Source organism: Tamandua tetradactyla, chromosome 16 (assembly GCF_023851605.1).
Source record: "Tamandua tetradactyla isolate mTamTet1 chromosome 16, mTamTet1.pri, whole genome shotgun sequence".
NCBI lineage: Eukaryota > Metazoa > Chordata > Mammalia > Pilosa > Myrmecophagidae > Tamandua > Tamandua tetradactyla.
Genome location: NC_135342.1, coordinates 14,754,850 through 14,767,805, shown reverse-complemented (window position 1 = coordinate 14,767,805; position 12,956 = coordinate 14,754,850). Strand labels below are relative to the sequence as shown.

Sequence of the window (12,956 nt, the reverse complement as noted above, 5' to 3'; positions counted from 1 at the left end):
CTTCTTAACCAAGCTATCTTTCCCTGGATGCCTTAGATTGGTCATTACTATAGCCTTGCTTTAATCTGGACATTTTCATGACCTTAAAACTGTAAAGGTGCAACTTAATAAATTTCCTTTTTTCAGAGCCATTCTGTTTCTGGTATATCACATTCTAGCAGCTTACTAACTAAAACAGCTGGTATGCTTACTTTTCACGTCATTTATTTGCCATTTGTAATATTTTCCTAGTGATCCTTGTTCACGTGCTTTGTCCATTTTCTTATTAGGTTTTTCATCTTTTGCTTATTAATTTGAAACAGCTCTTTTTAAAAGCTAGAAAATTAGCTCTTTTTATGGTGTTCTCGTTTGCTAGCTGCTGGAATGCAATATACCAGAAATGGAGTGGCTTTTACAAAGGGGAATTTAATAAGTTGGAAGTTTGCAGTTCTAAGGCTGTGGAAACATCCAAATTAAAGCAAGTCTATAAAAATATCCAAATTAAGGCACCAATAAGAGGTTACCTTCACTCAAGAAAGACCAATGAAGTTCAGGGTTTCTCTCTCAACTGAAAATGCACATGGCGAACATGGTGAGATCCACTAGACAGGAAGTCTCCATGCTGGGCGGGCCACGGTGGCTCAGCAGGAAGAGTGCTCGCCGGCCAGCCAGAGGACCTGGGTTCGATTCCGGGTGCCTGCCCATGTAAAAAAAAGGAAAAAAAAAGAAGTCTCCATGCTTCTTGTTTCATGAAGATCCCCCAGGGGCATTTTCCTTGTTCATCTCCAAAGGTCTCTGGCTGCATGGGCACTCTTGTCTCTTGTGGATCTCGTGCTCTCCTTTGGTTCTCTGCTTCTGGTGGCTCTCTCCAAAATGCTTTCTCTTTTAAAGGATTCCAGTAAACTAATCAAGACCCGCCTGGAATGGGTGGAGTCACATCTCCATCTAATCAAAGTTAATACCCACACTGGGTGAGTCACATCTCCATGGAGACAAAATAATTAAACTTTCCAGCCTACCTTATTGAATAGGGATTAAAAGAAACAGTTGTTCCCACAAGCTCGGATCAGGATTAAAACATGGCTTTTCTGAGGTACATAATCCTTTCAAACCATTAGATATGGTATTTATTGGAAATATTTTCCAAGTATCTCATTTGTCTTTTTCCTCTTAATGATATTTGTCACAAGGTCATTCTTAATTTTTATATTGACAAGTTAATTTTCCTCTTTTCCAGTTTCGTATCTTGGTTAAAAAAAAAATTTCTCAGTCCAGAATGCTGTATGAATTTACCTATATTTTCTTCTACCACTCTTGTAATTTTGCTTTTTTTGTTGCATTCTTTGATTTACCTAGGGTTTATCTTTTATGAAGGAAACTAGCTCTCCTCCATCCTCACAACTGCAACACCATCTGTTAAAAACAAAAACAAAAACAAGTCTCTTTCCCCACTGATTTCCAAAACCTTCTGCATTCCACACTAAATTTCCCAGTCTATGTGAGTGTGTTTATGAACTTGCTTTTCTGTTATATTGATCTGATTATCTGTTATTATGGATTTAATCTAGTTTTAGAATATATTTTTAACATCCCACAAGGCCCAGCCTTTTTAGAATTTTCCTGGCTCTTCTAGCAGTAAGAATTTTAAACCATTCACCCTTTACTCACACAAAATGCTCCAATTAAACAGATTCGAAGGCATGGAGGAATAGTGGCAGGGGATTTTTGTTTCAGCGTTAAATTTTTAACACTATCTGACAACTGTTCACATTCTTTCCCACTAAGAGGCATTAGGAGATACCCAATATTTACAATGAACACAAAAATGATTTATAATGCTGGATTAGCCTGCAAAATTTGTTCCAGGATCACTCATAATTATGCCAGTAGAAATTGGAGCAGGCAGGAGGCAGATATACCCAAGAAGTTTCTATCATGTGGTCCAGCAACGCTGCTTCTGCAAGTCTGCAAAAGAGAGCCTGCTCATCCTGGGATCTTAAAAACAAGCTAGGAATGGAGCAAACTGTTAAAAGTTGGTGGATCTGGGTATCTGGGTGGGAGGTATGCTCAAGTTCTCTATTTGGGATTTTGTTATTTTTGCAACTGTTTTGTAAATTTGAGATTATTTCAAAGAAAAAAGTTATAAAAATAAAAGCTAGTGCAAAGCTACCCGTTTCCTAATGCATGACACATTTAATATGATTCCAAATTTATGTTTACAACTCAAAGAAGAAACTGTATTTGAAAAACTCTAGAAAAAGTGAGTTATCCTGGCAATCTTAATCAAAAATGTACTTATGGTTATGGAATGCAAATACTGAGATATATTGGGGAGAATAAATGGTCTATAACACCACCACTACCAATATCTTTCAGAAGTAGAATGACTTAGTGCACATGGCTAAAAATGCAAAATGTACAGGGTGGTGCAATGGTGGCTCAGTGGCAGAATTCTTGCCTGCCATGCTGGAGACCCAGGTTCAATTCCTGGAGCCTGCCCGTGAAAAAAAATTGCAAAATATACAAAAAAAAAAAAAAAAGGGAGCCAAATGAAAATAAAATAGATTCTTCTCCCCCACCCTCAACCTCCAGTGAGATCCATCTCCCTACCCCATATTATCAACAGCCGCTTCCAACGTGAAAAAGTTGTAATGGTCACAGCCCAAATACCCCTAAAGAGTGGGAGAAGGATCAAAGGTGATGGTGGAGTCACACAGAGAAGGTAGGTTTACAAATGAGTGTGACTGCTGAATCATTATATTGATATTTCTTTTAGTATCCAGTATCTTAGAGCAGCTAGAAGTAAAAGCCTAAAGTTGTGAAATTGTAACCCATACCAAATTCTGAAATCTGTCTGCAACTAATTGTTGTGATGTGCTTTGAAATGTATTGTTTTTTTGTGTACAGGAATCTGTCTGCAACTAATTGTTGTGATGTGCTTTGAAATTTATTGCTTTTTTGTATACATGGTATTTTTCACAAAAAAGAAAGAAAAAGTCAGTTCTGATGATTAAAAAAAATACTCCTTCTAGCTTCCAATGTTCTGGAGCAGCTAGAAGGAAAAATCTAAGATGATGGTATGGTAGCCCATGACAAACTCTGGGGTCTGTCCTGTAACTACTTGTTGATGAGTGCTTTGAAAGCGATTGCTTTTTTCTTTCTTTGCTTTGTATATAAAAATAAATATATATATATATTAAAAAAATAAAAAAGGTTGCCTCTGGGGTAAGAAAGGCTGCCTCTGAAACGGAAGGCTAGGAATCTGGGGTGGAAATGTGATTTTGTTTTCATTATATTCTCTTTTATACTTTCATTAATCAGGGCTATTTCCGGTGTGAAATAAACCAACTCAAATTGCCATAAGCAGAAAGAAAAGAAAAAGGAAAAGAAACAAAGGAAATAGAAAAAAAAGAGAAAGGAAGAAAAATAAGGTATTCATTGATTCGTGTAACCAAAAAGTCCAAGAAGTCCTGGCTTTCAGGCACAGCCGGATCCAGGCTCTCATATAATACAAACAGTATTTTTTTTCCCTCTCTTCTAGTACTGCTTTCTTCTATATGGCCTTAGGCTCAGAAAGCCTACCCTCTCTGATCTCATCTCCCAGAATTTTCCCTCCTGCTAACTCTGTTCCAAACATGCTGGCCTCTGACTCACCAGACATGTTCCTGCTTCAGGGCTTCTGCACATCTTGCCCATGTGGTGGCAAGAGGAACTCCATCTTTAAGCATTGGGCTTAGGCTTACAACCTACTAGTAGGGAGCTCCAGAAGGAAGAGACTGTTTTGCTCCTAAAAGTTTCAGCAAAAATCTCAAGAGTCCAATTGACACAATCCCTGGGATATATGGAATGCAATGCTCTGATTGGCTGGGCCTAAGTCATGTGACATCCCTGGAACTTGTAGGGTGAAGATATCAGAGGGGAGGGGCTGGGGGAGGCAGTGGCTGTCCTCCAGAGGAAAATGGGGTGCTATGTCCAGAAGAAAAGGGTATGGATTCCAGGAGGGCAGAACTAACAAGCTTCCACTCTGTTTAAGTTAAAAAAAAATACACACACACACACACAGTACTTTTTAAACTTAAAGAGCAGTGCGCTAAAAAAAATCTAATATTGTAACGACAAATATAAATTAAAAATAAGAAAAAAGTTTAAGTCTCCCCGTTGGGGGGAAAAAAAAGTTACTTCCCCCTTCCATTTTCTGAAAGCTTTTACTTTAGAAAACTTGCAACTGTAAGTTCTTTCTCTGCCTTTTTGAAATGTACATAAACCTTTTTAAAAGCTAAATACATCTCTTGCCAGCTTTACAATCTGGATATGTTTTTCTCAACTTCCAATTCCAAGGGAGGGTGGGAGCCTAACTCCAATGGACACCTGGCTCCAAGTTGCAAACCTACCTCTTGCCATTAAAAATAAGAGAAATTTATTTTTTCTTTTGGATATAGGTAATTAGCAAACACAGTCGGCCACCCCAACTATCAGGAGAATTTAGGATGAACTGTGTGTGACAAATGGTGCTGTCAAGCCCTCTTACTTGAGAACTCCTAATCACTCATCTTAAGAACATACACAAAATGGGTTGCACCTCTGTGGCCACATAAAAAGGTGAGATTTTTTTCTGTTATTGTGGAATCCTTGTGGGGTTACCTGTGATACACATCACGTTCTGGTTTAATGTTTGTTCAGTAATAAAATTATTTTCTTTCTCAACTAACTTCCATCTGGATTGGCAACAGATCTTGTTTTTAATTGCATTTCCTCAACAAAATACATACTACAACACACATGAATCTCAAAAACATACTGAGAGAGAAGCCAGAGCTCCAAAAATACATACTGCATGATTCCAATGTTATGAAATCTTGGGACTGGCAAAACTAAGCTATGGTGGGGAAAAAAAGAAAAGCATTACAATGGTTACATCTGAGGGGTGGGGACAGGAATCGATTGGGAAAGGGCAAGAGGGAACTTTCTGGGATGTTGGCATTGTTTTGTATTTGGTGAAGGATGTGGGCTATGTGAACACTGCATGTATCAAAACTCATCAAATAGCTCACTTAGGATCTGCGTATTTCACTGTATGTAAAATATTTATTTTACCTAAAATTGAAAAAGAAAATAGAGGAATGAGTAAATGAATCGATGTAATCCACTTCTTTTTCTCACCTATCCCCTAACCCACTTTTTCTAGAGCCTCCCCACTCTGGTCCAGCCACCAATACCTCCGGCCTGACTTCTGCAGTATCCCCCTCTCTGGGCTCCTAGGGCTCCCCCATCAACAGCCAAAAGGAGCTTGTAAAAACCTAAGTGAGATCGTGAGGCTCCACTCAGAAGCTGCTATGCCACTCGGATTCAAGCTGTCCTTACCTGGGCTCAGCCCCACAAACCTCCCTGACCTCATCTGTCCCCTTTCACACTGGCTGTTCCCTCTGCCAAGGATGTTCTTCCGCCAGACGGCTCCTCATCTCTCTCCCTCACCTCCTTCAGGCCTCTTCAAATGTCACCTCCTCAGAGAAGCCCTCCCTGACCACTATATAAAACAGCCAACTCTCCCACCCCCTCACCACCCTCCCCCCCCCACACACACATTCACCTGCTTTAATTTTCACCACAGTATTCACATCACCTAGATATTATAAACCTATGTCTGACCTATCAGAACACCAGCTCCCTGGGAGAGCTGCAATCTGTGTCTTGCCCCTTGCTGTATTCCCAACACCTCTAACAGCGTCTGGCACATGGCAGATGGGGCATAAATTTACGTTGAACAAATGCATGCACAAGCAGCACGAACTGGAAGTTTTACCTGCAGCCCCAGTGGGGCACACAGGGGCACCTCGGCATCCCTCTGTCCTTCTGTTGGTGCCTGGATCCTGGACACACCTGTAGACAGAATGCTGGTGCCTGATTTCCCCTGCTTGTACCCCTCACCGCTCCCATCCCAGATTTCCCCCCACACTGGTGTAACAGAGGAAATGAACCCATTGTGGGTGGTTCTTAAAAGATGTTAGCCAAAGATGGATTTCCCACGTGGGTGTGGAACAGACCCCAGATACAGGCATGTACTCCAATTCCTAATTCAGTTTCCTTGCCCTCAAATATCACCTCCTGGTTTGGGTCCTTTGGTCTCCCCTCTGCAACAATCCCCACCCACCTCTCACAAAGCCCAACCTTGGTTCCTAAAGATCCTCCCTTTTCCCCAAGTCCCAGTAATTCCACCTGGCTCTTCAACCTGTATGTGCCTTAGAATACCCTAGAGAAATTGTTTTAAGATGCAGATTCCCAGGCACAGGCCCTAGCACTCCTGACTCAGTAGGTAGGGCCAGAAAACAGCATTTTTAACAGATTCCAAGTGATTTCCATGCAAATAGCCACTGTGGTTTAGGAATCCCTAGCTAGGGAGGGGCTTGGGCAGAAGAAAACTAAAGTTTTAGCTGAAAGACTTCAGCTTTTATCTGGGGGAAGGGAGGGCTTGGTTTTTACCTTCTATTTCATTGTTTTAAAAAATAAACTAACACTTTCAGATAATTTACAATCCCCATTGTAGAAACCTCTGCAAAGGGGTGGAAGCAAAAGGAGAGACATGGCAATGGCAGCTGCTTTCAAGGAAAACTGGCAGCCCTCCCAGCTGGTCCCCTGGTGGGACACCACCGAGGTCCGGCTGGGTGTCAAGGACACTGTTTTAAATAGTGCCCATGAATCCCAACCTAGAAAAGAGACGAAACAAATATTTAACTTGCTAAACTTTATTTTATACAACTCCTTTACACTTACTGATCAAAATGTCAAACCATTAACACAATGAGGCTCTAGTGGCCCCAAGTTGAAATAAGGAGCTGGACAACTGTAGGCTTCTGTCACCTTGGAGGGTCCAATGTACTCCTGTTTCGTTCTGCACGGGCCCAAGGAGAAACTCGGTACATGCTGATGAGTAGCTGCGAACGGAAACCAATTTCTTTCTTTTTCCATCTTCAGCTAAAGTCATCCAGGATTTTGAAAGGAGTCACATGAAATTTGTTTCAAAGTTAAATCACTTAACAACATTAACAACGATTCACACTTCAGGTCACAGAAACTGAGGTCTGAAAGGAGACGCCCCAAACTTGCAAGGGCCAAAACTCATTATGCTAGAATATTACTATGTGCTGTGTTAATATGCTTACTTGCTATTTTGCTATTACATGACTGAAAACGGCAGCTTAACAAGAGTATATGAATCACAAAGGTAAACTTGCTTTCACAGTGTTACGTTACAGAACATGCACAGGACTGAATTTCTTCCACTTCTAACTTTGCTCATCATAAACATTTACAAGAAATGCAATTATATGCAAAGAGGTGGCAGAGACAATTAAATCGAGACCTTACAAAACCAAATTAAGCTTATGAACACAAAGTAGTATTTTGATAGCCACTGATGTGCACAATTTGGTTTATGACATACAACAGTGTTTGTCTTTCACAGTTTTGAAAAAAATGATTCTGATTAAATCTTTGTGGAAGCCTTGGGGTTCCCTGGGATACAGTTTAAAAACCACTGATCTTGGGTAACCTGCCTGCCCTTACACACACACACACACACACACACACACACACACACACACACCATGGTGTTCTGGTCCAATCTGGTGTGTCTATTCAAAGGACAAAAATCGATAGTTCTTTTTAAGGAACTTTTTTTCTCTATGGACTTTTTCCAGTGTGAGAAGTGGGCTTCCACCTCAAAGATGATGAGTGTTTGATGGTACTGGATAAAATCAGAGTCCTTCCTACCAATCATTTCCCTTCCCTATAGGCTTCCTGAGAGATATACCCTCAAATGGGAATCAAAGTACCATTTTTTATTAATGGATCTAAAACCCAATACTTCAAAGCCTAACCAACCACTCTTTTGCCCCAAAACTAAACTTTGACACTTTACCACTCTCTGATTAGATAACTGGAGGATGGAGGCTAAGGAAACCAGGTCTGTGTATAACATCCTGGCTTAACTTACCACAACGGTAGTAGAACTGAGAAGGGGGAAATTAGAAAACAGTCACCCCACTTTTCAAAATATCAATCCCTGCTTAGGTCTGCTGACCATCCAAAAAAGGAAAGAGGGAAAGAGGGAAAGGGGGAAAACATCAGACATGGGTAAGCATAACAGTGACCCTGCCCTTGAGTAAAGGTGAATGTTCTAGAATTTGCTCACTCGGCTGGTGCCGGGGGTGGGGGTAAGGAAGCAGGCCTGGCAGAGAAAAAGGCCCAGAGATAGGCCTTCCTCCCTGCAACTCCTTCCACCTCGCCAACCCCTTCTTCAACATCATTCACCTCGCAGAGTCAAACTTCTACAACTGGGTGTCTAAGAAACTCAAAATCTCGTCCATTCAACGACAAGAAAACAACTTTGTTCCCAACTTAACTTCTTCCTTGGTCTTCTTTCAACTCTTTTGACATGCGTGGTCCTCAAAATCACAGCTTTCTGGATTCTGTGAATAAAATGAACAACTCAAAGAGAAGCAGGGAGAGGTCCCACATGGAAATATTTTCACTAGCTAAGATCTTCTGGGTCCTTGACCATTTCTAACCTTATCAACCAGGAAAAAACACTCCCCAGGCACACCTAAATGCCACATCCCCCAACAAACAATAGAATCCCGTGTATACTGTAAAACCATTAAATCCTTATCAAGGGGGTTGGGTCAGATGGAGCAGCAAAATGACTGGAGAGTAGCACAGCAGTAAGATGGGCCGATGGGTTTGCTTTCCTGCGTCTACCTCCCCTACCCCACCCAAGGGAGCCCAATATTGGCTTTAGGAGCTCCTAGGAGGGCAGGACTCTCACCTTCTAAACCCTCCAATGCACTGGGGTTCTCTTCACCAACCCTTTGACACCCTCACCCTTCCCCACCTGCCGCTCCTGACCCTCCCACATCACCCACTGGCAAACACTTTCCAAATTACTTCCAGTTACTCTCACCATTGGAGGCACGAGGAGAGTCTTCTGGCTTGGCCTTCGGGCCCTGCGACATTGAAGCTGGCGACTCAGTGGGTTTGGGGCCTCTTGGGGCCTTCTGAAAGGATGCGGTCTTCCTCGAGCCTGGGCCTTTCTTTGGAACTGCCGGCTTCTTCTTCGGGTCTTCTGAATTGACAAGGACATAGGAGACAGGACCCAAGCTCACCTTCTTCCGCTTCCTCAGGGGGGCGAGGCTCTTGGGCGAGGCCCAGCCCATGGTCTTCTTCTTTGGTGGGCCTTCCTGACCGCCATCTTGGCCGCACTCAGAGGCTCCTCCAGGGCCCTCGGCTTCCGATAGGGCACCCTGAGATGGGTCCCGGCGGAGCTTCCGAGCACATTTTGCCGCTGGCTTCTTCGAGGCTGGCTCCTCCTGCTTCACACGGGCCTTTTTGTTGCTCCTGGTATATTCTGGGATCTCCATGCTTTCAGCATCATCGGCCTCGGGACCCTCTAAGTAGGTGGCGCTGCTGGAGACGTTGCCTTTGGTTCTTTTCCAGGACACCGGCTCCTGCTTGGGTGCTTTGTTCTGCCTCTTCCTTCTGGAGGGAGTCTTAGCCCTGGCCTTGCGAACCAACGGCTTGGGAGGGTCTCCATCTTCCATGTCACTCCAGCGGTTGGGGCTCTCCGTCTTCAAGGCAGAGCTCACCTCCGCGGCCTGTCCAGGCTCCTTCTTGATCTTCTTGGGCTTCCTTCCTGCTGCTAACGCGGCAGCGGCAGCCGCCGCCGCCGCCGCCTCCTCGGCCTCCGCGGCCTCCAAAGCCCTTGCTTCCTCCCGCTGGCGTATCTCGGCATCCATATGGACGATGACCTGCACGACGGTCCCCAGGAGCACACCCAAAGCTTCTGCCCAGTTGTCTGAGGACCGATTCTGGTTCTGGGGCCGCGGGGACTGGTTGAGCTGCAGCAGGCGGACCACATCCTCCACGGTGCGCCCCTCACCTTCCAGGAATTCATTCAGGTTTTTCAGAAACTCGGCGTCCTGGGTGGGGTCTCTACAGACCACCCTCCAGACACCTCCCCTTCCTGGAAATTCCCGGGGGATGGCGCTCAGATTCACGCCCTCGCCAACCTCCACGAGGGCAGCTTTGGCATTCTCTTCCCTCACAAAAATCTTGTTGAGCACCTGATACGGGCCCAGCGGGGAGAAGAACCCGTGCAAGGTCTCCTCGATTTCTGCTTGGCCACAGTCCTCTGGAATGCCCGTGACCAACAGCGACCTGTGGATATCCACATCCATCCCCCGGCACCAATCTTCCAGAAGGTTCATCGCCATGGCTGCGGACACCAGGCGGCTCTATTCCCGGCGCGTACTAACGAGACTGCGGACTGCAGCAGCCCCCCAACGGTAATCCTGTTAAAATCACACGAGACTGGGGTCAAATTTCCGCGACCTCGGCCCCGCCCCCTCTGCGGGAGGCCTCTCCCGAGCGCCCCCTCCCCACACCCGCCCGGAACCCCGCAGGGGGCTTACACGCGTCAGGGAGTCTGCGGGGAAACGCTCGCGGCCCTTCCCCTGGGCCTAGACCTCCGCAGACCCGGCGGGGATTTGCCGGCCCCCGGGGGCCCCGGCACTGCTTGCGCCGCGCGGGGGTGGCCGAGGGAGGCCGACGTCCCCCACTCCGCCCCGGCCCCGCCACGCGGCGTCCGCCTCGGTCCCCACAGCCCGGCGGAGCCCAGGCCGGCGTCGCAGCGCGCGCTTGCGCACTGGCTCCCGCGCCCCCGCGCCGGTCTCTATGGCAACCGGCCGGACCACGCGACCGGCTGGTCTCTGCACCTAGCTAGGGGGTTGGATGTTCTGAGATTGCCCCTCCAGGCCAGCTCTCCACCTTCTCTCCTCCCCTGCCCTGGGCCCCGAGGAGGAGGGGAAAGGGACCGACCTCTGATTGCAGCGACTGGCTCCCTGTCGTCCACCTTCCTTTCGGGTTTAGGCAGAGGGGCTCCTGGCAGACGCCAGAGATGGAGGGTAAAAGAAGAGAGAGAGAGAGGGTGTGTAGCAATTCCTCTGGTTAGACTCTAATAAAAGCCACACCCCCTGTCTTACGGGGGCGTAGCCCCACGGAGCCTGGCTTCCAGAAAATTCCAGAAGTTTCTAGAAGCTTCTGGAACTTGTTTGCTCCCTCTCCCCCTCCCTTCAGTAATGGGGATAGAGCTTCGCCTTTCCTTGTTGGTTTCATGACATTACTGCCTAGAGGCAACACCTTTATTAATAGTTGCGCACTCTTTTATGACTCCTTGTAAGTTGCCGTCGGTTTCCTGCCGGGCACCCGTGATACATCCAGCCACGCCCCCCTTCTATTCCTCGTTGTGCCGTTTTAGATGAGTAATTTGACCTCTCTGAGCTCCTCCTCCTCGACAAGAGTAATAGTTTTGAAAATTCAGTGAGATCACATATGGGAGATGTGCTGAAGTGCAACGAAAATCTGTTATTTGGATTCACTTTTGGACTTGGTCTTTCCAAGACGAAAAAGCTGAAAGCCTCTTTCACTGTCACCTCTGACATGCGTGCGCTTAGGAGCCGTGGCTGTTTGTGTGGCTGCGTAAGTTCTCATCATATTTCATGCAAGAGAAGATGTGCCATTGGAATTAACATCTGAATATATTCACATTCCAGTAAATATAGGCATCCTAGTTTTAACCAGAATTTTGAAAAACTTTTTATGTGCTTTGAATGTGGCAGTTGTAAATCAGTTCAAGAAAAAGTGTATATCGTTGTAGGTTTTAAAGTGTGACCGTAAATTCTCTGACATGTCTCCTGTTTGCAGGTGTGTGTCTTTGTCCCCTGCCCTTGAATTTGATCAGGCTTACAAGTTGTCTAACCAATAAACGGTAGGGTGGAAGGGAACCTATGTGACCTGTCAGTTTGGGTCCTAAAAGTCCATGCAGCTATCATTGTGAGTATAATTAGAAGTTCTGGATTGCGGGTGAATGTGGTGGAAAGGGGAAGTTTTGAGTCCTATATGTCACCAGAAAGGAAGCCACAGGTTAAAACAAGGGACTGCATAACTCAGTCAATCTTGTGGTGGGCGATGACTGAGAGTAGCAGTATAAATACTAAAAATTTCTTCCATGAACTAGGACGAATGTATGAAACTATTACAAGGAGTTAAGAATAGAGGAGTATATGGAGGAAAAAATGCACCTATTGCAAACTATGAACTGGAGTTAACAGTTGTATCTTAATATTCTTTTATCGACAGTAACAAATGTACCACACCAATGCTAGGGATCAATCATCGTGGGAGGGCGGGAATTAAAGGGTGTTCTAGTTTGTTAGCTGCCAGAATGCAACATATCAGAAACGGAATGGCTTTTAAAAAAGGGTATTTAATTTGCTATAGTTCTAAGGCAGAGAAAATGTCCCAATTAAAGCAAGTCTATAGAAATGTCCAATCAAAGGTGAAAGGTTTAGGAGGGGAAAGGATGAGAAAGAAGGAAGGTAGACCGGAAAATTTAAAGTGGGTGAGTTTATTTCTGTGCTCAGGGGCAGAGCTCAAGGGATCCAAGGTGGAGAGAGGCGAGTCCGCGCCTGCGTGATGGCGTGGGCAGTTTTTGAGCAATCGGGTCAGGTGACGTCTGGAAGGGGCGGTTCTCCGGAAGTCAGGTGTCCGGAAGGGGCGGTTCCAGAAGTCATGTTGGGAGGGGCGACACAGCGTGCGCAGCTCCAGTTACAGTGCCCTTCCCTGTTCTCCCGACCTAACAAAAGGCATCCAGGAAAAGATGTTTTGGTTTAAGAAGGCTGACAAAGTTCAAGGTTTCTCTCTCAAGTGAGAAGGCACATGGTGAACACAGTCAGGGTTCCTCCCTCATCTGGAAGGGCACATGGTGAACTCGGCGTCATCTGCTAGCTTTCTCTCCTGACTTCCAATTTCATGAAGTTCCCCAGGAGGTGTTTTCCTTCTTCATCTCCAAAGGTCGCTGGCTTGTGGGCTCTCTGCTTCTCCTGGCTATGTCATTCTTCTCTGCTGTCTCTGAATCTCCCATTCTC

At 45.4% G+C, this 12,956-nt stretch overlaps 1 protein-coding gene across 2 annotated transcripts; it reads right to left on the bottom strand.

Annotated features, from left to right (window-relative positions):
- Positions 1-6,703: 6,703 nt before the first annotated feature.
- PNMA8A (PNMA family member 8A) lies at positions 6,704-10,975 on the bottom strand. Of its 2 annotated transcripts, none has more exons than XM_077131362.1 (3): positions 10,849-10,975; positions 8,936-10,322; positions 6,704-8,444 (listed from the first exon to the last, which is right to left on the bottom strand). In XM_077131362.1, exons 2-3 carry the CDS (start codon positions 10,242-10,244, stop codon positions 8,428-8,430), a joined length of 1,326 nt encoding a protein of 441 aa, XP_076987477.1. In that variant the 5' UTR covers positions 10,245-10,322; positions 10,849-10,975; the 3' UTR covers positions 6,704-8,427. The 2 variants fall into 2 exon arrangements, with proteins under 2 accessions (XP_076987477.1, XP_076987478.1); XM_077131363.1 differs by lacking the exon at positions 10,849-10,975 and adding an exon at positions 10,443-10,601.
- Between the last annotated feature and the right edge of the window lie 1,981 nt (positions 10,976-12,956).